The following is a 26,419-nucleotide window of genomic DNA, read 5'->3' as shown; positions in this document are numbered from 1 at the left end:
AATTTCTCTTCACTCAATGCCTTCCCAAAAGGTGGACATGCCTGCTTTATAGATGCTTCGTTTTAAGTGTGCAAAGCAACAATTTTTATGTTGATCAGTTTTTATTTCATCTGTGATTTTTATACCATGAAAAACTCCTAATATCCATGATTCCAGGCTGTTGACTTCTTTTTCAAAGTAAATCCTATTTTTAGCTAACTCATCTTCATATTTTGAATTGGAATGTAACCGTTAATGCTTTAATCCTTAAACATGACATGAACAGCCTTGCTTAGTTATGTGAAATTCTTACTATTTCAATGTTATTTCCTGAACTTAAAAAAAATGTCCTGCAGTTTTAATGTTCCAAACTTAACGCTATACTTATTAGCAAATTACACTATTAAAGTTATTGTGGGAAATTTTGGATTTACATATGTAGTCCATTTTGGGTATAGTAACATTAAAAAAAATCTGACACTCTAATAAACAATTGGAAAATATGGATAAAGATTCACCCATGTTACATGCTAGAATTTTCACAGACAAATCATTATCAGGCATTTATAGCAGTAAATATGAATATGAATTTCATCTAAGAATATTAATTAAATGGCTAGTAGCACAAGTTATGTAGTAAGTGCTAAATGTCCACAAATTTAGAATTAATTACTGTATGTACCAATGTTGTGGAACAACATTATTGTTACTTTCAGATGTATTCAGTTTAATTTCCCAGTTTAGGCTACAACTTTAATCTGTAAAATGTCTCTTTAGTGCCCAGATGTCAAATTTCCAAATAAAAATATATGGTACAATTCTCATTCTCTCACACATATACAAATATAGAGAAATACAGTCAGCTTAAAACCAGATGGAAACCAGTGTAAAACCCAAATGAATAAGTAGTCTTGTTTAATGTCCACAAGTTCAGTGACTGTTCAGAGTTACAATACACTAAACAACGAGTCCTTACAATTGATCTTTGTAATTGTGACTGTCACAACATCCCCATGATAGTGTGATCACCATTTGCAACCTTCACTGCAAGCCTCAAACAAAGCCAACAGGGAAGCCAGAAGAAGATTGTAAATGGCAATCACGTTACCGTGGACACTGCAACTATGAGGGATTCACCTAATGGCAGAACCACTTAAATTGTCATCATAAGTCAGTGCTGTCACATGATGTCATGCCTTATGACCACTTTGCTAGGCAACAAAGTCCCCAGTCTTACTTACCATTGATAAACGAGAACTATCTATATGCACGGCAACCAAATTTTATATCATTTGCTCTTTCATATGTTTTGTTACTAATCAACGTCCTCACATGGTTTTTTTGGAAATGGAAAAGTTCTGCTGGAGAAACTTTAGCCCTTAATTGCAGACTATTTTTATAATGTACTTAAATATAGTCATCCTCAATTTCTCCAGAAACAAGTATCCCTGTTTTCCCCAGAAGAATTAAGACTGTCAGGAGTGCAAATTTGTGTGGATAAACTGCGTGCAAACTGTATTATACACAGCCTGCGGCTTCACATGTATGCACATGCATGTGTATTTCTGCCTTTCCAATTAAGCCATCTAAGGCTATAAAATCAGTAGAAAACATAAATGCAAAATCCACATATCCCATTAGCCTTAATTCACCAAACTGCAATTATTAATAGAAGGCTTCATGGTACAACAGCAGGAAGACCAGATTCAAACACACAGGCAGCCATCAAGCAACAATTTTCTCTCATTCTTTTCATGGATTTGAACTTCTCTGTGCAAACATGTCCCATTTGCCCTTCTGCCATGGCTTCTTCTTTATAAGGAACTTTCTCAGTACTAAATATGAATGGAAGTGCCAAATTTCACTAGTCTGCTATTCTGTTGTGATATAATTTGAAGCAAGTCAAATCATTAGAATGTATATAAGCATGTATTCAATATTTAAAAACTATTGTAAACAACAAAGCTGGAAATATAGGATGACCTCAACCTAATATTGATAAAGTAGTTAGTAGTAGTAAACTAGTTAGCTATTCTGTTTTGATATAATTTGAAGCAAATCAAATTATTAGTATGTGTGTGTGTGTCTTTAATATTTAAAAACTATTGTGAAACAAAAAAGGTGGAAATATAGAATGATCTCAACCTAATATTGATAAAGTAACAACCATATGCAACAATAGGTAACATTGCAGAGAAGTCAGGCTATTCTAAATTAAAGTAACCACAGTTGTGGAAAAGAAATCTAAAATGAAAGGAAGTCTTATTATTTAAATGAAAAACAGATTTTTGCCTCCTGACAACAACAGCATGGTAATTCTGGCACAGTATGTGTACAGTCTGGTGTTCAAGCTAAGGGCCAATCATTTGATAAATGACAATTTTTCTCAAAAAAAATTAAAATTAAAATAAAGCATTTTCATGAAAGAAAAGTATTTTTACTGTATTATCCAAATACATATGATGTGACAGTGCACATGAGACATTCAAGTTTTTTCCTATATAGAAGTACATTTTCTGCTTCAAAGATGGACCACAGAAAAGTGCAACATATTCTACATGTTTGAATTCTGCACAACATGTGCTTAAATGTAGAATGCCGTATACCATTGAACTATTCAGTCAGTTGTGAGCAGGTTATCACAAAAGATCATGAAGTTATTTCATAAAGCAAATTTTTAATTCAGAGTCCAAAGTAAGATAATTAAATGGGGTCATATTTTACTGGTGGCGTCCTTAGTCTACCTATTCACAACACATTACAGATAATTCTGACAAATGGCAGCCATCGTGCTAACTAAGCAAATATCAATCTTATCCATACACTGACACTCTTCAAATGACAAAAAAACTATAGATGATAGATAGATAGATAGATAGATAGATAGATAGATAGACAGACAGACAGACAGACAGACAGACAGACAGACAGACAGATGCAGAAATATAACTGAGTATTCCATTCATCAACTATCTGTGATCTTCAGTTTCATAAAGAAAACACTGTCTTATTTGCCTTTAATAATACTTCCAAATATTCATATTTGTCAGACAATTATGACATCATATAGGAATGCAGGAAAGAGCAATTAGGACAAAAATGGTCCAGTCATCAGATAGAATCAAATGGGAAAAAGCTGGCAAACAGCAGCAGTGGAAAAGAACAAAAGGATTCTCAAGAATGTTACTGTCTATCCCATCTTTTCCAATCTCACCAAAATCTTGACATGTAATAAAAAAAAACTGCATTCAGTTCTATCCCTTTGATCTGCCTACTATTTTAAAATCCCAATGGGAATACATTGTAATTCCAACTGCAGAACAGCGGAAAACGGTTTCCTCTTTTGTGTCAGTCTATCCATGCCACTCTTTGGCCTAATAATAATTACAGTGACCTTGTCCATTATTCTAAACCACCCAACATTCGTCCTGGACACACACGTATCACACAGGAACATGCTAACCTCTATACCCCTGGACTTCTGGTTCAGCTCCCTACCTAGTCTGTCCCAATCTGCAGTTGCTTCTTGTATGAGCATCTGAGCAAACAAGACTTAAAATCTATCATATCTCCCCTCTTCCTAAATGAGACTTTCCTCTCCCTCAAAACACAGTTTAGAGTCAGTGGTCCCTCATTCTCTTCCTGATCTGAAGAAATAATCCAAAAGGGTGGAATCCTTTGGCTGTTATTTCCTGTGGCAGTCTACTCTACATCAAGACCGCAGGTACAATCCCACATCTGCAAAATGAACCAATTTGATCTGGAAAAATACAAAAATGTTGTTCTTTCCTTGATCAAATCTCCATAATGTGTACACCAAGCCTTTAGTTTCTTCACAGAGTCCTCACATCACCTGGCTTTTCTGTTGGCTAATTAGAATTCTATTCTATTTAACTTCTAATCCTCTGAGAATTGTTTTTTAAATGTATATATTGTAGTGCAGGCATGGGTTAGTTGACAATGTAGACATTGTTTAAAGTATTTTTCTTGGCCATGTTTGACTACTATGGTGGCTTGCAACCTTTAAAACCATCATTCAACTTTTATGTTGATTTCCAATTGCATAATACCATTAATCAATAATACTGAAAAAGAGAAAACTGTATCAAATTGTTCTCTATCTTCTGATCGCAAGCTTTTAATCCAGTAGTAAAAGTCTTTTTGGCCTTCTATCATCTTCTCTCTGCTATAAAATTGTAAATAATGCCCAATAAACCTATCATTAAAAGAAGTAAAAGCAAGGTTACTGTTTCTTACTATCAAACAGAAATATTGCCATTTTCTCAGAGCTCTCAAGTAATTTCTGCTAATGTTTTTTTTAAAGCGCCTTAAATGGTTGCCTGCCCCTAACATCAATAAACTCTAATCAAATACTCAACCTGCCTGTTTTCCCCCCTGTGAATGAAATATGGCAGCAATTTGACATACCAGCAGTTCTTTGCTCTTCTGAACCCTAGCAATGACCCAAGAGATTTGCACTCCACTGCTAATCAGAGAGCTTGCTAAGGCTATTTCCCACGACATAGCTGAAATTCTCCTGCTGCTTACCTTGTCTGCTTCAGTTTTCAAGCCACACCAAAGCTATTTGCTCTGTTCCCAGACTGTCAATCACAGCACTTTTTCACTAGACACTCCCCTCTCCTGCAGTCCTGCAGTCCTCTAACACTGAAAAGAAAAAATGTCAGTGGGAGTATTTCTTTTTCTCCTAAGGGATGTCTGCTTGAGGAAATCTACTTCCATCTGAATATACTACTACTAACTGAAGATGAAACCTCTTATTTAAGGATGTCCACACACCACAGGTACAGTGTTCACAGTGATACTGTGCTCATCATCTTGCCCATCCTTTATTGCCCATCCTATATTGCAAAATCAAGCCATCAAAGTTTAGCTAACAGATAAAATAAACAACAGAAGGTCTGAATCAGATATAAACTGATTGTGATCAAAGGAAGAAACAAAAGCAGCTACAACAAAACAGACCCAACAAAAGAGGAGGTGGAGTTGCATTGTATATAAAAGCTCACTACATCTCTACAGAAATACACAAAACCAAGGATAAAATCTCCTAGAACCCATATGAGTCAATATAAAAGGAAAAAAGAATGACATTTCTATAAGAGTATACTACAGGCCACCAAACCAAGCAGAAGAAATAGATGGACTCTTTGCTAATCAATTAACAAATGTATGTAGAAAACATACCACAGTAGTAATGGGAGAATTTATCCTGATAACAACTGGGAAACAAACTCTGCAACAAGTGGAAGATCGAACAGATTCCTAATTAACTTAGCTGACAACTTTGTCACCCAAAAGGTAGATGAGGGAACTAGAGGAAAAGCTATACTAGACCTAATTCTTACTAATAGACAAGAAGTGATAGAGGAAATTGAAACTGCCAGAACCATGTCATACAGGAATTCAATATAATGGAAACACAAGAAATAGAATATAATCCAATCAATGTCTAAAATTTTAAAAGAGCTGATTTTAACAAACTCAGAAAGAGTCTAAGCAAAGTTTCATGGATAAAAATCCTAAAGGGGAAAACAACTCAAGATGTATGGGAAACAATGAAAAATACAATCATAAAAGCCCAGTCAAACACAATGCCACTAAAAAAGAAAAATAAGAAATCCAAGGAGAAACCAGAAGGGTTGCACAAAGATCTCTCTGATAAACCAAAAGACAAAAAGGATAAGTACAAAAAATGGAAAGAGGAACACACAACTAAGGCAGAATATCAGCAGATAGCCCGAATTTGCAAAGATGGTCAGAAAAGCAAAGGCTCAGAATGAACAAAACTTGAAACAAAGCTCAAAGATAATAATAAAAAAAGTTTCTTTCAATATATAAATAATAAAAAAGTCAAGGAAACAGTCATTCCACTAAAGAGAGAAGGTGGCAAGGAGGTAACAGGTAGTAGAGAGAAAGCAGAGCTGCTTAACTCATTCTTTGCATCAGTCTTAACACAAAAAGAAACTAAGGACCAACCTACCAGACATAACCATAAACGATGAACTAGAAATAAAAATTAAAATTAGCAAGAAAATGGTAAGAGAACACCTGTCTGACCTTTATGAATATAAATCAGTGGGACCTGATGGATTACACCCCAGAGATCTGAAGGAGATGGCAGATGTTATCTCAGAACCATTGTATCATATCTTTAAAAAATCTTGGAGCACTGAGAACTACCAGAGGTTTGGAAAAGAGCTGGTGTGGTACCCATATTCAAAAAAAGGGGGGAAAACAAAACCAGGAAAGTACAGACCAATCAGTTTAATATGAATACCTGGGAAGATACTGGAAAAAATAATAAAAAAGATCTGTGAACATCTAGAACAGACATGTCAAACACAAGGCCCGGGGGCCGGATCCAGCCCGCGAAGTGGTTTCATGCGGCCCACGAAGCCATCCTGGAAACAGTGAGGGAACGGCCCCCACTGCCTTGGCCCTGGCCCAGAGACCCTCCTTCTGCCAGAGACCCTCAGATTTGTCCCACTCCTGCCCAGGCCCCCATAGGCACCCTTGATGCCAACGATGTAGAGCTGGCCACGCCCACCCAGCAGGCCATATGCACTCTAACCATGCCCACCCAGTAGGCCATGCCCACCCTGGCCATACCCACCCGGCCCCCCGAGGGCAACCGCAATGCCGATGTGGCCCTCAATGAAATTGAGTTTGACACTCCTGATCTAGAAACAAATAAAGTTCTAGAAACAAATAAAGTTCTAACTAGTAGCCGGCACAGGTTTGTTAAAAACAGATCATGCCAAACCAATCTTACTTCTTTCTTTGACAAAGTAACTAAATTAGTAGACTAGTGAAATGCTGTGGACATAGTATATTTAGACTTCAGCAAGGCATCTGACAAAGTAGACCACAAGCTACTTCTTGGTAAGCTAGAAAAAGGTGGGATAGACAGCATCACCACCAGATGGATTTGTAACTGGCTGACAAACCATACTCAAAGAACAATCCTTAATGGCACTACATCTAGGCAAAACCTGGCTCAAAAACAGCAACTGTGAGAGGACCTTAGAGTCCTAGTGCATGATCACTTAAACATGAGTCAGCAATGTGCGGCACCAGCCAAAAAAGCTAATACAATCCTTGGTTGTATAAACAGAGGCATACAATCAAAATCATATGAAGTATTAGTACCGCTTTATAACTCCTTAATAAGGCCACATCTGGAATACTGCATCCAGTTTTGGTCACCACATTACAAAAAAGTTGTTGAAACTTTGGGAAAAGTGCAAAGAAGAGAAACTAAGACGATTAAAGGCCTGGAGACTAAAACATATGAAGAACGGTTGCGGGATTTGAGTAATGGACAGTCTAGAGAAAAGAAGGACTAGGAGTGACATGATAGCATTGTGCCAATATTTGAGAGGCTGCCAGAAGGAAGAGGAGGTCAATTTATTTTCCCAAGCACCAGAAGGCAAACTAATCAATTAGGAAACTAATCAAGGAGAGAAGCAGCCTGGAATTAAGGAGAAACATCTTAACAGTGAGGACAATTAACCAGTGGAACAGCTTTCCCTCAGATGTTATGTGTTCTTCATCACTCAAGGTTTTTAAGAAGAGACTGGACAGCCACTTGTCTGAAATGATACAGGGGCTGGACTAGAAGACCTCCAAGGTCATTTCCAGCACTATTCTGAACCTGACTTATAAACACATACTCCATCCACAACTCAAAAAGGCCTGTATCCTTGTTTAAACAGAACCAGGAGTTCCTATTCTGGTTCTTTGCCACTTCAGAAGCAGCATCCACATGTAATGCATATTTTATATATGAAAAGAGAGAGCTTAATAAAAAAAATGCAATAAATGAGTCAGAAGCAATATGATACCAATGCACAATAATGTAGAACAGCATATCGTATAAACCTTCTGCATAATATGAAGAGAGTTCAAAGCAAAGCTGGTATGAAAATTTCACAATGGAAGAAGCCCATGGGGTAAGACATAGTAGGTACTGTACTCCATTCTCTATGTGAAACAGTTACCACAAAAGCCAGTATTCAAATATCCTTATCTTTGAGTAGAAACCTGAGACATGTTTGACAATTTTCTAATAGTACTGTAATAATTTCAAAAATAAATCTGTAATACTGTAATTCATTAATCCATTGTCAAATAATTAACAGAGTATGCATAATTATGCCCAAACCTATTGTTTGCCATTCACTTAGCTAAAGTCAAAGAACATCTTTGGCTATCTTATTAACACTTTTTATTGTTATTTACTCTTTAGATCTGCATTCTACTTCTCAGTTAAAATCCCACAATCTCAACATTCAGAAAACCAGATTCTTATACATGTTATAATGGAATTAAAATTAGTCACTCATCTTTTGCTAATGAATCTTTTCTGTATATTCAGAAATTATATCCTAAATGCTTCTGCTCTCGTCTTTGTTTGCTATGAAAAAATCCATAATCAAACAAAAGTGTGAGACTGTGTTTTCAGCTGGTTCAAGTCATAGTGATGAATGTGTCTATCCTGGCATATGTTGGATTGGACCACAAAGTTCATTCACATGCCAGAGGCAATATATTGCCAATACCCTGTAAATACAGCCATATTACATTAAATATATCGTACATTTGCGATATACTATTTACAGCAAATGTGTGTGTGTATACACACACAAACACACACACACATTGTATATAAATGTTGTATACTGTTTAGAGAGGTATGTAAAGCATTATGAAGTGGTATGTAAGTCTAGGTGCTAAGTATATGTATAGCTAAGTGCTATACATATACATGTATGTGTGTGTGTGTGTGTGTGTGTGTGTATACAAGTAGTCCTCAACTTATGACCACAATTGAGCCAAACATTTCTGTTGTTAAGTGAGACATTTGTTAAGTGAGTTTTGCCCCATTTTATGACTTTTCTTGCCACCGCTGTTAAGTGAAGCACTGCAGTTTAAAGTTCGTGCCACAGTTGTTAAGTGAATCTGACTTCCCCACTGACTTTATTTGTCAGAAGATTTCAAAATGTGATCACATGACCCAGGGACATTGCAACCGTCATAAATAAGAACTAGATGCCAAGCATCAGGATTTTGATCATATGATCATAGGGATGCTGTACAGGTCATAACACACACACACATGGCACATAGAAGCAGAACATTCAAAATAAAAACCCTATTATGAAATGCCTGCAAGAAAACAACCCAGTTCAGAAAGCACCAAGGACCCCATGGTTCAACCTGAACTACAAGTGCTCTCTTTTTATTAAAATCCTAATTGTTTATTATCACAAACAACTGTGATAATATGGCTTCATGGATATTATATCAAATTTCAACAGAGGAGCATATGGTACCCTGACGATATTACCTTGTTGGTTAATCAAACATCTGCAAGCAAACAGCTAAGCTTAGTGAGCACTAAGGACTTCACAGTTATATCATTTTCTTTCATGTACCTACAGTACGCTTTCAAATTCTGCTTCTCTACCATGTATTTTGGACCTCCTATTTGTAGACTCTACCAGAACTAGCAATCTAGCCAATTTATTTCTTTTTCCCTCCCCTATCATACACAACACACACTATATATTCAAAAGTTTGGAAGAACCCAAGCAAAGGGAATTTAGGATTTCAGAACAAGAATGAAATCTAAAAATTGTTAAGTGACACCTTTCAGATGCCAAGAAATCTTGCTTCCATCCCCCACCTCCTTTTATCCTCATCTTTGAACTAAAGTCATCTGATGCCAGAGAAAATGATTGGTTTGAATAAGAATAGTTCCCTGGCACAGTTTATTTATTTTTTCACACAAATTGCACAGATGTTACCAGTGAAAAATGCAAATGCAAATGTAGCCACAGGATCCTAGACAGCACACAGCAATTTTCTTTTTTTCCCTACAACAGTTTTTTAGGTGCTTTTGGGAATAACGGAGACACACACACACACACACACACACACACACAAAGACAGAGAGAGAGAGAAAGAGAGAGAGAGAGAGAGAGAGAGAGAGAGAGAGAGAGAGAGAGAGAGAGAGAGAGAGAGAGAGAGAGAGACTTAAGGCTTCAAAAGATTCCAAGTATTACTCAGAGCTACATGTTCTTTCAGCATGTTTATTTAATTGATCAGAATGTATGTATCCCACTGATTTTGTGACAGTTGTAGGAAATTTATAAATGCGTAATTGGAGTGGAGATGTGTTTCTATCATCTAAATCTATTAACAGTGTTTAATACTCACACCCCGAATCAACACACTTTCAGAGAAAAGAACTAGCTCTCCAAGGAAATGTGAAGGTCCCAATCTGGTTCAGGCCCAGAATAGGGAAGGACTCATCAGAGGGGGAATTTAAGCTTCTTGAACTTTTAGTATTAAAACCATTCCCATGGAAAGCTGCATCACTAAAAAACATATTTGCTTCCTGAAATTGAGCAAAAAGTAGCTAGCATTTCTTGCAGCTGACCCTTTCTAACTTTCTAACTCTATCTGCAACTCCTGTTCCTGCTTCAAGATCACTGCAGAGCACTCTGCAGCCTTTTATTTTATGTTATTTTTATGGAGGTTATTGGGATTAACTTTAGTTCTATCTTTCAGACCATTGCTCTGGATGCTTCAAAGTACTGCACTGTTTTCATTTTTTTTTTATTAGTATACCATAAATTTTCACTGCATTTGACTACTTTTCCACCCTCATCGCGTCTGCAGATAATCGCCTGGCTGCCTTGTTCAGGGTGACTCGCTCCCTACTGAACCAAGAGGTGAGGGAGGAACCCTTGCAGGGTCGAGCCGAGGAATTCGGTCAATATCTGCTGGATAAAATTGCTCGGATTCGAACCGGCCTGGACTCCAACTGGGCTGAGTTGGAAGAACAAGACATGGACAGTCTTGTCGATGTCATCTGGGAGGAATTTGATCCTGTGACTCCTAAGGAAGTGGACAGGATTATGAGGAGGTTGAGCTCCTCCACATGCTTACTGGACCCGTGCCCTTCCTGGCTGGCTTATGCGGCTCGAGAGGGGACACGAGGCTGGTTCCTGGCGGTCATCTCTGCTTCTCTGAGTGAGGGTCACTTCCCCACTGCCTTGAAGGAGGCAGTGGTGAGACCTCTCCTCAAGAAGCCCACCTTGGACCCATCCTCATTGAATAACTTTCGTCCAGTCTCCAATCTTCGCTTCCTTGCGAAGGTTGTTGAGAGCATGGTGGCGCACCAACTTCCTCAGGTCCTGGATGAAGCGGTTTATCTAGACCCGTGCCAATCGGGCTTCAGGCCGGGCTACAGCACGGAGACGGCATTGGTCGCTCTGATGAATGATCTCTGGAGAGCCCGGGACAGGGGCCATTCCTCTGTCCTAGTCTTATTAGACCTTTCGGCGGCTTTCGATACCATCGACCATGGTATCTTGCTGCGGCGCCTCAGGGGACTGGGAGTGGGAGGCACGGTTCTGTGTTGGTTCTCCTCCTTTCTCCAGGGTCGCTCGCAGTCGGTGCTGGCAGGGGGACAGAGGTCGACTCCGAGGCCTCTCGTTTGCGGAGTCCCTCAGGGGTTGGTCCTCTCGCCTCTCCTGTTCAACATCTACATGAAACCGCTGGGTGAGATCATTTGTAGCTTTGGAGTAGGGTACCATCAGTATGCTGATGACACCCAGCTTTTCATCTCAACTCCAAACAACATCAGTGATGCCCTCGACGTGATGTCCCGCTGCCTGAAAGCGGTCCGGGAATGGATGGGGAGGAACAGGCTTCAACTGAACCCGGACAAGACTGAATGGCTGTACGTACCGGCAAGCCAGGTTACTCAGAGCATCCCATCCCTTAACATCGGGGGTGAGTTACTACCCCTTGTTGATAGGGCCCGCAACCTGGGTGTCCTCCTAGACTCACAGCTCTCCCTGGAAGATCACATAGGAGCTGTGACCAAGGGGGCCTTCTCCCGGGTTCGACTGGTGCACCAACTACGGCCTTATCTGGACCTTGATGCCTTACGTACAGTCACCCATGCCCTTGTGACCTCTCGCCTAGACTACTGTAACGCTCTCTACATGGGGCTGCCCTTGAGATCCACTTGGAAGCTTCAACTGGTGCAAAGTGCAGCGGCACGGACACTTTTGGGAGCCTCCCGATACTCCCATATCACACCTCTCCTCCGTGCGCTGCACTGGCTTCCAGTTGCCTTCCGGGTGAAGTTCAAGGTGCTAACAATGACATACAAAGCCCTACATGGCATGGGTCCGGACTACCTACGGGAGCACCTTCTGCCAATGTCAACACCCCACCGCCCTGTGCGCTCCCACAGAGAGGGCCTCCTCAGGGTGCCACCGCTCAAGGAATGTCGGCTGGTGGCCCCCAGGGGGAGGGCATTCTCAGTGGGTGCGCCAGCCCTCTGGAACTGCTTACCAACTGAAATCCGGATGGCCCCTGACCTCCGCACCTTCCGGCGCGACTTGAAGACTTACCTATTCCAGCAGTCCGGCCTGGCCTGATAGCTCTAATTGGGGTCCCAGTTTGTTTTGTTTATTGTTTTTCAGTACTGTTTCATTATGTTTGCCTACCTTACTCTGTACACCGCCCCGAGTCCCTCGGGAGAAGGGCGGTTTATAAAAACAAACAAACAAATAAATAAATAAATAAATAAATAAATAAATAAATAAACTTGTATTCTAAACTGCTGAGGATCTTTGTATTTCAGAGGATAGGAAGTCAACAAATAAGCAAGTAAAATTAGCAAATTAACTCAGAAAATAAAATTCTAACTAATCAAAATTGGAAAATATATTGAAGCAGCTGTTTACTCTCTGGAAAACTAAGGCTTGCTTTTGTATTTTTGGTAAAGTGTATCCTAATACAGGAATAAATCAAGTATTAGAAACTCCACCACTACCACCTTCCAATCTATCCTAAAAGGTTCCAGTGAAGAAAGTGAACAAAAACAATAGAAAAAAAGCCTTGTTAAAATCTGTTGAGAAAGTTACAATCTTGTTCATTACTGTATAGAGACACTTCCTAAGCAGCAAAATCTTTGCAGGAATCAGCATAAAATGATACTTATAATCATGCCTTTATACTTGCTGCCACTTCTCTTTCTCTTCTGCTTTATTAAAAAAAAAGTGGGAAAAACATCTGTACACATTAGTTTTGAATTGCTAACTTCACACTGGGGAGACTGGAAATTCAGGATGAAACCTCAATTATTCACTTTCTGACATCCCCTCATTTGTTTTCTGCTCAGCTCAGATAATTTGTTAACGTTCCTTTCATACTTGAAGAAAATAAGCAGAGCCCTTGGCCTTACACTGGAAACAGAAAGATGCCACAAGGGCTTGCAACCAGAGTCACTTTTCCAGACACGATTTTGCTCAAATTATACCATTTAGAGACAGAGCACAGTGAAAGCAATAAAAATAGCTTCAGCTTGATAAATGGTACAAAAATCTCTAGGCAGTCTCTAGTTGTCACCTCTGACCTCGAGAACATCCTTTCAAACCTGAAGTGGCCTCCGGAGACCTGACGTTCCTTGTAATTATTTACCATCTTCTGAACAGACCTGCTGGGATCTGTACACAGTAAAGCCTCAATTCCTGAATGAGCTAAAACCATAGCAACCTTCTATTTCCTTCGGACATGTTTCGTTTGCCCTCCCAGGGCTTAATAACTTGAGCTCAAGTAAAAGGTGAGTTACTAGCACCTGCTCTCATGTGAGATGAGCCTTTTAATTTAAGGGCACATTCTGACAAGGCACTTGCCTCTCAAGATTAGCTATCATCCTCTGACTAACTGCAAAAGACATCCCAAGTAATTGGAAGACACTTTCCAAGTTGTTTAAAGCAGAGAGGCCCGGGATTAGAAACAGTCCTACCCCACACATCCACTAAAGACATCCAAATTGCAGCATGTAGGCTCTGAGTAGTAAAGGTTTTTCTATAACCACAAGCTAAAAACATTATTGAAGAGAAGAGTGGGGCCAACTTCAGTTTCTCTGGGCTCATAAAGAAAACTTCTAAATGTTGTACCATGTTCATAGTTTTTGGGCGAAGCATGAATGCCTTTAACTATATTAGGTGTGCCCCAAATTTGGGTTGGAACAAGACTTGGAGATAACAGCTTAAAAGGATTTTTTTTTAAAAAAAAAAGAAAGTATGAGCATTTGTATAGCATTTTGTCTTTTTTAAATAAGCAAAGGCAGGAGTCCTCAACTTACAACAATTTGTCTAATGGCTGTTCGAAGTTACGACAGCACTGAAAAAAGTAACCTATGTCCTGTAACACTGTCCTTGTGTTCTCATGATCAAATTTTGGGCACCTGGCAACTAACTTATATTTATGATGGTTGTAGCATCTTGGGGTCACATGATTGCCATGCAATCCAATGATTGGAATGTTCCCAAGGGACATCCAACAACCAAAGTCAATGGGGGGGGGGAAGCCAGATTTGCTTGACAGCCACAAGTATCACTTAATGACCACAGCAAAACAGTCCATAAAATTGGATACTACTCACTTAACAATTCCATCACCTAGCAACAGATGTTCCAATCCCAACTGCAGTCACAAACCAAGGACTATAACAGACCAGTAAAATGGTTACAGCAAAAGTTCAAAACTTTAGTGTTCAATATAGGATCTTTCAATTCTTAGAAGAAAGTTCTTGATATGGAAGTGGCCTGCTCAACTTTAGAACCTGAGAGTAGAAGACCCCCACCCATCAATATGAAGAAAACAAAAAGTCATGAAAGCATTGATAGTTGCTGAAAGGGGAAATATGTCTAGGGAGAAAAATACCAAACCGACTGTTTTTGCAAGGTCCACATGCTCATTGTACAAGTATTTTTTTAAAAAAAAATAATAAAAATAAATGAAGCACATTTTCTCTGAGACCTTGATTTGTCAAGCCTGAAAGTGAAAGGCCTTAGTAGAGCACGGGTAGGCAACCTTGGCTCTTTTATGACTCATGGACTTCAACTCCCAGAATTCCTGAGCCAGCCAAGCTGGCTCAGGAATTCTGGGAGTTGAAGTCCATGAGTCATAAAAGAGCCGAGGTTGCCTACCCCTGCCTTAGAGCAAAGAGGTTAACTATGAAAATGGAGCATTGGTATAGCCATAAACAAGCCAGGAGCAGGACATTCACTACTATGTAAGTGTAAGAGGAAAACTCTGGAATTGTTGAGAGATATATCAACAATTCCAGAGGTTTTTCTCTGGAATACATATTATCTAAGTAATGTGCCTTTTCCTCACTAAGTTCCAGAATGCTGGTTGAGTTACCACAGAAAGATTGATGGCTATATTCTGAGCGAAGTTCTGAAATTCTTCACTTGGGAAACACGAAATGCCAATTTTAGTTTGATCAGGTAGGTAAACATTGAATGCTAACTAGCCATTTCTTATTACTTCATCCTTTACTACTTAAATCCACTTATTACAGAAATATGAATCTAACAATGGGAATGTCTATTTTAAGACATCTAAATTGTCCAGAGACTGACTTCCAAAAAATTTGGCCTTGTTTCTTGAAACTCTATGATTTAAGTCAAATACTTGGGATGGGAACTGAATATAAACATTATTCAAATATGTCAGAAAACTTTTTCCCTTTTAACATCACAGACAGGGAAGATACTGTTCTATAAATAATGTACAGCAAAGCTTGAACCAAATGACCTTGGAATAAAATGCAAACACACAATGCATAATTTCTGGAGTTCTCCTCCCAGAAATGTATGAATCAAACTAATTTAACAGGATTCTTTGCATTGCTTTTTAAAGTTGATTTTCTTGTATATTCCCACCCATAATGTCAAACAGATGTCACAAAAGGACATGAAATAATAATAGAATCTTCAGACCCTTTCTATCATTGAAAGACACTGCAACTGTATTCCCCCATTTCTTTTGTTTTAATTGGCCAGTTGAAGGATAAAACTGTTCTTCATAGCTTTACAAGTATTTAAATAGCTTGTCAAGGGCTTGTTTTCATTCCATTTCCCCACAAAATACAGAAATTTAAACTATTATTGAAAATATAAATTACGACTGGAAATCCAGGAAAGACCATGCAAATAAAGTGGGACTTTGTCATTTTGAAACCTTCATTCTTATACCACAAATACAGATGGAAATTTTAACTATATACTGTTAGTGAAAAAGAATTTATTTACTGAAAGAACATCACTAACTCTTTCAGATAAAATATTCTAATAATCACATTTGTTGTAGTTATTTTGGTTGGAAAAAAAATTAGGCGAAATTATCAACTGGAAACAAAGATGGGAAATACGAGGGTACTAGCTTCATCCTATTAATGTATTAAGAGTCATTCCTATACTGAGACTATCAAGTTGTCAAAACTGTGTGTGTGAGAGAGAGTGTGTGCATGTGCACATGCACACAGTATTCAGGATACAGCCAAGTTGTATATCAGCACAAATTATGCAGATGAACCTTTTTTATGAATCAGAATAAAATACTGAAATGCAGTAAGCGGCTTTCAAAACAAGTCTGATGGTTGCTATTATGATTCACAAATATATTTCTTTTATATAATTTGATATTATACTGCAAATTATGATTAGATCTTTTATCTTATCTAGATGAGAATACAAAGGCATGACCTTGTTTACTATAAGGACATACTGAACAAATACAGCAGGGATCATGAGAAGTGATAATAATCACAGCTGTGCAAAATCATTATTGGAATAAAAATCAGTGTCTTTATGGACACCTATTTCCTAAACTCCTACATCCAAAACTAATTTGTTTCTTCAGTCTTCTTTCTTCGCAAATTGTAGATTTTCACAACAGAAGTGGGCTTACCCTCTACAGATACTCAATCTTTTTTTAAAACAACAACAACAATTCTTCTCCTTCCCTAGCATGCAAAAAATCAGATGGAATGTGGTTGCACCTTTTCAAACTAATTAACTTTATTAAAAGACATAAGATTTCATGTACTGTAGTTCACTTCATCAGATTTTTTTTGCCACCATAGACTAATATGGCTGTCCTCCTACAATGTGCCAGCATGTGAGGAAATTAAGAAACTTCACATCCAATTTTATTAATCACAGTTTGACATACAGTAATTAATTTTAATAATGCTTTGTTTGAGGAAAACCAACATTTGTGAGACTTATGAACCTACTTTGTTCTATCAAACATTTTGAGATTAACCCTCAGTTTCACAGTTTGTTAATATAAGCTGGAAGTAGAAATTTGTGATCTATCTAACTAATGTGTAGCCACATGAGAGAAGAAAAGAGAAACAGAAACATACCCAAGGCAGCTTTGACTTCACAATTAATCTACAGAGTAGTAAAAAGACAAGTAAATGTTTCCCAGCAAAAGATTTTATATAATAAACCAAGACACATTTCAAAATCCACTTCAAGAAGGCATCATACCAAAACCTCACAGCCAAAATTGCTGACTTAAGAACCAAAGCACATATAGGATGCCAAAAATAAAAACTATACTTACAGTCTGGTTAGCTTCAGTGTGTTCTGAAAAAGCAGTTCTGGAAGAACTTGCAGTTTATTTCTGTTCAGGCGTCTAAAGAAAGAAACTCAGTGTTAATAGAGGATCTGTGAACATTCCCAGAAAGCTGTGTGCATTAACACTATTGTTACAATGGATATTGTAGACAGTTTTTCCAATGAATTTTTTTTCTTTTAACACAGAATGCTTTTTTTCCAAAAAAAGTTAAATAGTTGAAATTAAAACAAAAATCAAATACCAAAACACTCATCGCAGTTAATTTGATACTTTTCTTTTCTTCTCTCCCTCCCTCCCTCCCTCACACACACATACTGTACTTACACACAGTTTTTACATGCTTTATTTTTAATGAGTTGAATGTATTTCTCATGTTATAAGTCCCATTTGGCAGGTCTTAGGCAGTGGCCTTTTCTGTGGTGGCATCTGCATTATGGAATGTTCTTCTGCAGAGGTGAAGTTAACCTCATAACCTAGCTTAAGACCTCATTGTGTTGGCAAGCCTGGAAACTCCAAAGAATGGATGAACTTGTGAGGTAGCTCCATTATTGTTAACATCCTATGTTATTTTCTTGTTATAGTTTTAATGCTTTTTTATAATTAGGAATAATAATGATTTTATTTATTTATTGCTTTTAGCTTTGTTGTATGCTTTCCAGAATTAGTTTTGGTATGATGGACAGCCATATAAATTAGATAAATAAAAATAAATAAATAATGATGGTTTACAATGTCACGTGGATCCATCAGGGAAATTATTCTAAAAAATTGAATCACATTGTAACACTCTCAGTAGAAATGTCAAGTTCTACTTTTGTTGACAACCAAAAATGCACTTCAAAATATCAACAGAGGTCCAAGTGAAAAAAGTCAATGGAATAAATGGCTGGTTCTGATTTCCCTTCTGATAAACATGTTAGAAGTATTCACCTACTTATGATTCGGTAAAATGTTGAGGTCAGCCCTATATTAGCTGCAGTGAGTAAGTTGTTTCGAAAAGTGTTGTACAATATTATCACAGAGGTACACGGGCTTCTTCAAATTTCAATGAAGTTTCAATATAAAACTTAATTTGCTCTACAAAGACACCAGCGAATTTTAATTGTGGTTTGCCTTGCTCTCCTCTCCAATGTGACAATATTATAGGAGCAGTCTTACAAACTTAATGCTGCCCTAAAATAAGGCAAGACAAATTCCAAAGCCAGTTCTTATTTTTTTTTAATGATGGAGTCAGCATACAGCAACAGAGAACACTGATTCTTATTCAAGCCTATAGAATACTCAGACAAAATTAAAAGAATTCAAACTTGTAAGAACAGACCCTTAATTGTTTCTGCTATGGTGTCTGTATGGGCGACACCATATTTTTTTTTCTGACTAGAACATTGTTCTAAGGATTGTTCTAAGGATAATAATCCATACAGTATTAACCTTGTGAACTCTAAAGCTTCCTCCTTCCATTATGTATTCAAGATGGTCAGTGATTAATATTTCTATGTTATTTATATGTAAGGGTGTAGGTCTTTATATATGTTGTATATAGTATGTTTAAATGTGTGTTATGTATGTGTACACTTTGAGAGCAAGCAACCAAATTTCATTTTTAATGTGTGCCATTGTGCCCAAAGTAAAAAATGACAATAAAGGTTATCTATCTATCTATCTATCTATCTATCTATCTATCTATCTATCTATCTATCTATCTATCTATCTATCATTGTTCTAAGATGAAATAAATCTGAAATACTTCTGCTCATTGTTATTCTTGGATATTCAAATCTCATTGCAGTCTTATATGCATTGTCATATAAGTGGGGCTACATCTGAAAACCCCCGGAAACTTCAACTACAGTAGTACGGCAGATTGCTGACAAATTTTCAACTAAGAGAAAAGACTCAGATCAGCAGTCTGTCAGCTGTGCTAGCTGATAACTGTTTTCAGAATGCAAAGAGGTGTGAGGTTGAATGTAGCATCTGTCTGCAATTATTTTAAAGCAGCCTTTTCCAGGGATCATGCAACTTCCCTTAGCAACAGCTGTACAATCCCAAGAAAAATGTGGATAAGGAATCACTACATTCACAGCCCACATGTGATGAAACACCTTTTTTGCTCTGTTGATTATCCCCCCCCCCCTTTAAGTCCAAAGTAGAATGGATTCTGACTGCAATTCTCATCTGAACTTCATCATCTTCTAAAAAGATCCTGTGGCTCCCCTTACGTATGTGCACCATTGGTTTCACAACATGACCTGTAGCAAGAGCAAAGATTTTTGCTCTTGCATGCATAGTGTACTCAGCCGCAGGACTCTGACTTTCTTTCTGCTGTCAGCTTAAAAGATTCATTTGCCAAGAAGTGTTTAACTCTGCTATTGGATATTCTGATTTATTGACTGCTGATTTGGGGTTGGTAACTTGCTGCTACTGCTTTTGCATTGTTCTTCTTAGAAAGGCATGAAAACAAATATTCTTTTATTGTGCATTGCTTTAAGCAACATCCTTCTCTGAAACTAAATAATGGGAATAAAACAAATCTAAAATGAATAAAGAAATTCTTGTTTTAGAAAAATAGAAAAACCCTTTCAGTTTTGGATTTGGTTCCAAATGAATCACTTCACCACTTCAGCTCGCCAGCGCTGCCAGCCCATCAAACCCTTGCCACCTCAGAAACAAAAAGTTGCAACTTTGCTAAAGGAGTAGAATTACCCAGTGGCTAAAAAGAGTTATTAGATCCAGGAGTGGCTTTTGGTGGTCTGTTCTTAGCTGGAAATGAGCCTCTTGAGCATCCCCAAGAGTGTCATGTCCTGCCAGAGCTCATGAACTTTGTGGTTTGTAAGTTTCCTCTACAAAAGGAAGAAATAGAAAAAAGTACCAGTCTCATCTTTTTAACCATAATTATCTGTTAGTAGCATGGGGACAGTTGTTTCTGTTTTCTAATCCTATTTCATCATTTTGCAGGAGATGCTGGAGCAGAAAACTTTTGTCAGATTTAAAATGTATGTTTCTTCAAGCTGTTCATCAAACTGTATTTAGATACATTAGCATGTACCTCTCTTTTTTAATTTTTAGAAAAGTTACAAGCTCATTTTTTTTGCATGCATGCATGCATGGGAGATTATTTTTTTCTGCCGTAGAAATCCATTCAGTAGGCAGAGAAAATTACCAAACCACCCTCTATTAAGGACAGCAAAAAAAAGTCTTCAAACATGGTGCCCAATTATCACCTCTTGCATCCTTTGTTATAGCCTATGCTGATGGTGCTACAGGATATATTTAATTGCTTGATTATACCCTGCCTTTCTTCCAAGAGCTTGATAGAGCTTATATAGGGATTTTCTTTCAAGCAAGAACAATTCTGTGAGGTAAACTGAGTTGAGAAAGAATGACTAGGCCCAAATCACCCAGTGAGTTTCCATGGCTAGACAGGATTTGAACCTGGATCATCTCATAGTTAGCCCAGCCCTTGCCAGCTAAACCTCACTGGCTGCAGCTCCAGAAACTACAGGAAGGCTGTAGATCTCTGCATCCATACGTTCATATACAAAGAGCCTTTTTTTGCCCCTGCCCATTAAAACTTTTAAAGTTTAAGGTAAACGTGTTCCATTCAGGATAGGGAAAAAAAATGAAATAGTAACAGGAGCAAGGGGGTGGGGGGTGGGACAACACGGTTTTTGAAACAGATGAGAACACCCATCTCTAACTAGCCTATCTTTCCATTCCTGTATGGCAACACCTAAAACACACACACACATTTACACACACACACAAATACAATTGATTATCCCATACCAAGTATTGTAGATAAATGTTTCCAAATTTCAAATACTTTGCACTATTTATAGATAATTGCATCTACTTCTGAAATATACATGGACTTTTTTTTACTGTCACATGATAATGCTCTGTTAGTCTAAAGGCTTTTTATCCCACCTCCTTGGAATTGTAGCAGAACTCCACTATTGGGCAAGTCTGGAATTAGACAGACTTTACAGACAGGATAATATAGATTAAGGGTGTCAAACTGCCAGCTCGCGGGCCAGATGCATCATGTCAAAAACGCACCTACCCCATTGCTGGCAATGGAAAAAAAAGTTGCCACACGTCGTGACATGTCACGTGATATTGCGAGTTTGATACCCCTGAATGGACTGTATCAACAGCCATAATCATCTCAATTCTGACCTATGACAATGATCAACATTCTGACTTCTTTGGTATGTTACTAAATTACCAGAGTCTCCTTTTGATGTTATTTAATTTTTTTTAAAAAAAATAGCAATCTACTAATTGGTTTAATTTAAGATTAATTTATTATTTAATATTAATATTATTTAATATTAATATTAATATTATTTAATATTTAATATTAATTTATTAATATTAATAAGGAATATTAATTTATTAGTTTAAGAAGTTCCATTAAAAAAAACTTTTTCATTAAATTTAAGATATAAAACTAATCAGTACAAATTCCTAAAATTTCTTATTACTGATCTGAGTTTTATGAAAAATATGATGGTATTAGTTGACTGATGAAATAGCAAAACTACACCTTTCTTACATCATCTTACATTTTTATTATTATTATTGTTGTTGTTGTTATTGTTATTGTTATTATTATTATCCCAATTTATTCCTTGCCTCAAAGATTTCAAAATATACATTTTGCATTGGACAATTCATCTAAGATGACATATTAGAACTGCAGCCTTTCTGTCATATGATCCAAGAAAGCAAGCTAAGTTAACATCTTAGGACAAACTTTGGCACTGGGGTGTGATTAACAGAGGATAGGCTAATGTATACATTAACTTGTTTAAAAGTAGCCAAACAAAAACAGAATACCTTGTTCTTTAGCTTCCAATCCATCTGGTTTTCAACAGAGGTGTGGAATGTAGTATTTGAGGGAGCAATGCTTTCTTTAGAAATGAAATAAATTAACTATTGGGAACATCTGGGTATAACTTTATTATTATTTAGAACTTTAGAGGGTTTGACAACTGACAAGAACTAGCCCATATCTGCATGTTATAACCTAATGGTTAATTATAAAATTCATTTAGTTAATTATGAAATTCATTATCTCAATATCTTCAGGGCTTTTTTGAAAAGCAAACTAATAACTGTCAAGATATATTAATATGTGAAACCAAGCATCAAACTCCAAGTGGTTTATACTTTAACAAGCTATTTTATATAATCTCTACTCCTTTCCCAGAGAAACTGTTGGAGTCCAATTAATGTTTACATAGAAAACCAATATGCCAGCCCTGACAAAGTGAATTTGTTAAAATTGCAATTGTTTAATATAGTACAAAGACTTTTAAAAGAATATTTACTGAGACAATTTGCAGCAATGAAAAATGAACATGGAGAGAGAACAGATGCTGGAAATAAACACATGTGGAACTGTGAAGCAGGATCACAGTCTATAGGGAAAGGTATATCCCAAGACTGAAATAAAAATATTGGGAGTAACCATTCTATTCCTCTTCAATGACCCCAGTGAAACAATTAGAGATTCAGATGGAAGTATACATTGTAGATTTATTTTTTTTCTTTTCTTCCCCTTGGTGGCTATGGGGGTGTGTCTTGATCTCTACAATTCTAGTAAGAAGTAGGTATTGCACCAGATTCTTTTTAATATGTAAATTTCAGAGGCAAACTGAGAGTTAATTCACATGTTTTATAGAAATAACAAAAGGATAAAATGCACCATTTAAAAATATTTTATGTCTCAATGGAAATTTATTTCTACTTATATTTCTGCTCTTATTAGGTCTGCAGATAGTTGCCCAACCATCTTATTTAGATCAGGGCTTTTCAAACTGATCTTATGCCTAAATATTCATGGTTTCTCACATCCAAGCTACATTTCTTTCATAGACAACAGTATTGCTAGGACATCAAGTCTTTTTTAATGCTGCTTATCAAACTCAGCACCAAAGTTCATCAAACTAACACAAACCAAGTAAATCAAAAACTAATTGAGTGTTATCTACCATTTTCATTTTCCTGGTGCCATATATTTAAGCCCACAGTAGAATTACTATTATTATTTGAGAGTACATGTGCAACTAATAAGTCTGATAAGTCTAAATATTTTTGGGGGGGCATAGAGGGATGTGGGGGGAGTCCTCTGGCATTTTTCTTTGCATCTCAAAAAAAACATTCCAGCTAGTACAAAGCAATATTTCGCTGTAGTAGGACTAGCAACTTAAAAAAAATGTGGCAAGGAGAGAAAAAATTAGATACCCCACCTATTCTAGTCAGTCTTCCTATGATTGTTTTTCTTGTGGTGGGTTTACATAATATCCTATACCAAAAATATACATACTGGATTAGCAGTAATATGTAGACCAGGTTAAAATACCATCTATTTTGAAGATTAATATAGCTACACCAGGAAAAAAGTTTTAATATTTTTGATATCTTTATCTTGGAAATTAACTTCCAAATTTACCCTACTACTTTCATCATAATTTTACACTGTATGTGAGCTACAGATATTTTGTTTTATTGTTTTACTTTATTTGATTGCTAGCTGTATTTTATGTGTACACTAAGGGAGAATAGCTTGTTTTACTCAGCTCAGTGCCAAAAATGTCATAAGTAGTCTAAATCTACGAAACAACTAAAATTTGAGGATTATCTTTCCTTTGAATATTATTAAGTAGCCAAATACCAAAAACATTTAATGGACCCTTGTACCATCCTGGGTTCAGTTTACAAAATTACTCATGTTTCCATTTTATACATTAGAAATTATATAAGCACATAAAGCCACAAAATGTATAAATTGTTCAGTGGAAACATGATTCACTTTGTGTGCAAAACTAGCTTATTACCAGTTATAAGTGCAAAATGACAGTTTTGTACAAAACATGATTGCTTTCACCTTTTTGCTACTTTTTGCTATTAATCCTTCTTTCCAAGTCCCAGTCCTTGTTTATTTCTAAAGTATTATCCACTTTTAGTATAAAATCTGAAACTTGTTCATTTTTGATCATTTCCTTTCATTTTAAAATAATGTTTAAACAGGTTAAGGTAAAATAGACTGAGACAAGTCAGTTTTCACTTTACAAATGTTCACTTAGAACAATAATAAATTGACCAATCTATCAATTATACAGAATTTTTTTGAAAGCTGCTTTGTTAACAATTCTACAAAAACTTCCATATCTTTTTTAATTCAACCATTGCACTCTTCACAAATGATAAGAAAATTCAGAATAGTGTTTATATGAACTGTAATGTAACTTGTAATTTGTCTTGGCAAGATAGAAATGTGTGGGTCAGACATCACCACTAGATGGATTCATAACTTGTTGATCAACTGCACTCAACATTAATCTTTAATGGAACTATATATCCCTGGACGACAATGGGACCCCAAGTGTACAATGGGGTATCCTAAGGCTCTGTTTTACTCCCAGTGCTATTTAATACCCATCAATGATTTAGACAAGGGGATAGAAAGGGAATTCATCAGATTTGCAGACAATACCAAACTGGCAGTAATAGCCAATACTCCAGAAGATAGACTCAAGATATAGAAGGCTCTTGACAAACTAGAACACTGGGCCCTATCTAGCAAAATGCAATTCAATGGTGAAAAAAGTAAGGTTCTACATTTAGGCAATAAAAACCAAATGCACAGGTACAGAATAAGTGGTACTTGGCTCAATAATAGTAACTGTAAGAGGGATCTTGGAGTCATAGAATAGAATAGAACAGAACAGAACAGAACAGAACAGAACAGAACAGAACAGAACAGAATAGAATAATAGAATAGAATAGAATAGAATAGAATAGAATAGAATAGAATAGAATAGAATAGAATAGAATAGAACCTGGAAGGGACCTTGGAGGTCTTCTAGTCCAGCCCCCTGCTCAAGCAGAAGAACCTATACCATCTTAGACAAGTGACTGTCTCACTCAGGGGTGTCAAACTGCCGGCCCATAGGCTGGATGCATCATAGTGAAACTGCGCCCACCCCATTGCTGGCAATGGCAAAAAGGTTGTGATATATCATGACACGTCATGTGACATTGTGAGTTTGACACCCCTGGTCTAGCTGCTTCTTAAAAATCTCCAGTGATGGAGGCCCACAATTTCTGGACTGGTTAATTGTCCTCACTGTTAGGAACTTTCTCCTTAATTCCAGGTTGCTTCTCTCTTTGATCAATTTCCAACCATTGTTTCTTGTCCTGCCCTCTGGTGCTTTGGTGAATAACATGCCCTTCTCTTCTTTGTGGAAGCCCCTCAAATACTGGATACTGCTATCATGTCTCCCCTATTTCTTCTTTTCTTTAGACTAGCCAAACCCAAGTCCTGCAGCCATTCTTCATATGTTTTAGTCTCCAGACCTTTGATCATTTTAGTGTTCCAATATCTCAGGAGGGAGTGAAGCTATTCTCCAAAGAAGAGGGAGTCAAACTATTCTCTGAAGTGCCTGAAGGTAAGACAAGAAGGTAAGACAAGATGGAAACTAATCAAGGAGAGAAGCAACCTAGAACTAAGGAAGAAACTTCCTGATAGAACAATTAACCAGTGGAACAAACTGCCTCCAGAAGCTGTGAATGCTCCAACATTGGAAGTTTTGAAGAAGAGACTGGACAGCCATTTGTCATAGGTTGCATTAACAGAGGGATAGAATCAAGATTATGTGAAGTGTTAGTATGACTTTATAAGGTCTTGGTAAGACCACACTTGGAATACTGCATCCAGTTTTGGTTACCACAATATAAAAACATGTTGAGATTCTAGAAAAGTACAGAGAAGAGCAACAAAGATGATTAGGTGATTGGAGGCTAAAACATTTGAAGAACTGTTATAGGAATAGGGTATGTCTAGTTTAATGAAAAGAAGGACGAGGGGTGATATGATAGCAGTGTTTCCAATATCTAAGAGGCTGCCACAAAGAAGAGGAGGTCAATATATTCTCCAAAG

At 37.1% G+C, this 26,419-nt stretch overlaps 1 protein-coding gene across 1 annotated transcript in view; it reads right to left on the bottom strand.

Moving 5' to 3' along the window:
• The window catches only part of SLIT3 (slit guidance ligand 3), a gene marked incomplete at its 3' end in the record, with an annotated part of 545,814 nt that overhangs the window by 455,708 nt on the left and 63,687 nt on the right, over positions 1 to 26,419 (bottom strand). The window contains exon 4 of the mRNA XM_083351312.1: positions 17,455 to 17,526. Coding sequence (XP_083207438.1) covers positions 17,455 to 17,526 — 72 coding nt within the window. The remainder of the gene's footprint in view (positions 1 to 17,454; positions 17,527 to 26,419) is intronic.

This window comes from Vipera ursinii (assembly GCF_947247035.1).
Source record: "Vipera ursinii genome assembly, chromosome: 2".
Lineage (NCBI taxonomy): Eukaryota > Metazoa > Chordata > Lepidosauria > Squamata > Viperidae > Vipera > Vipera ursinii.
Note: the sequence above shows the minus strand (reverse complement) of the source record. Positions and strands in the feature narration are given on the sequence as shown.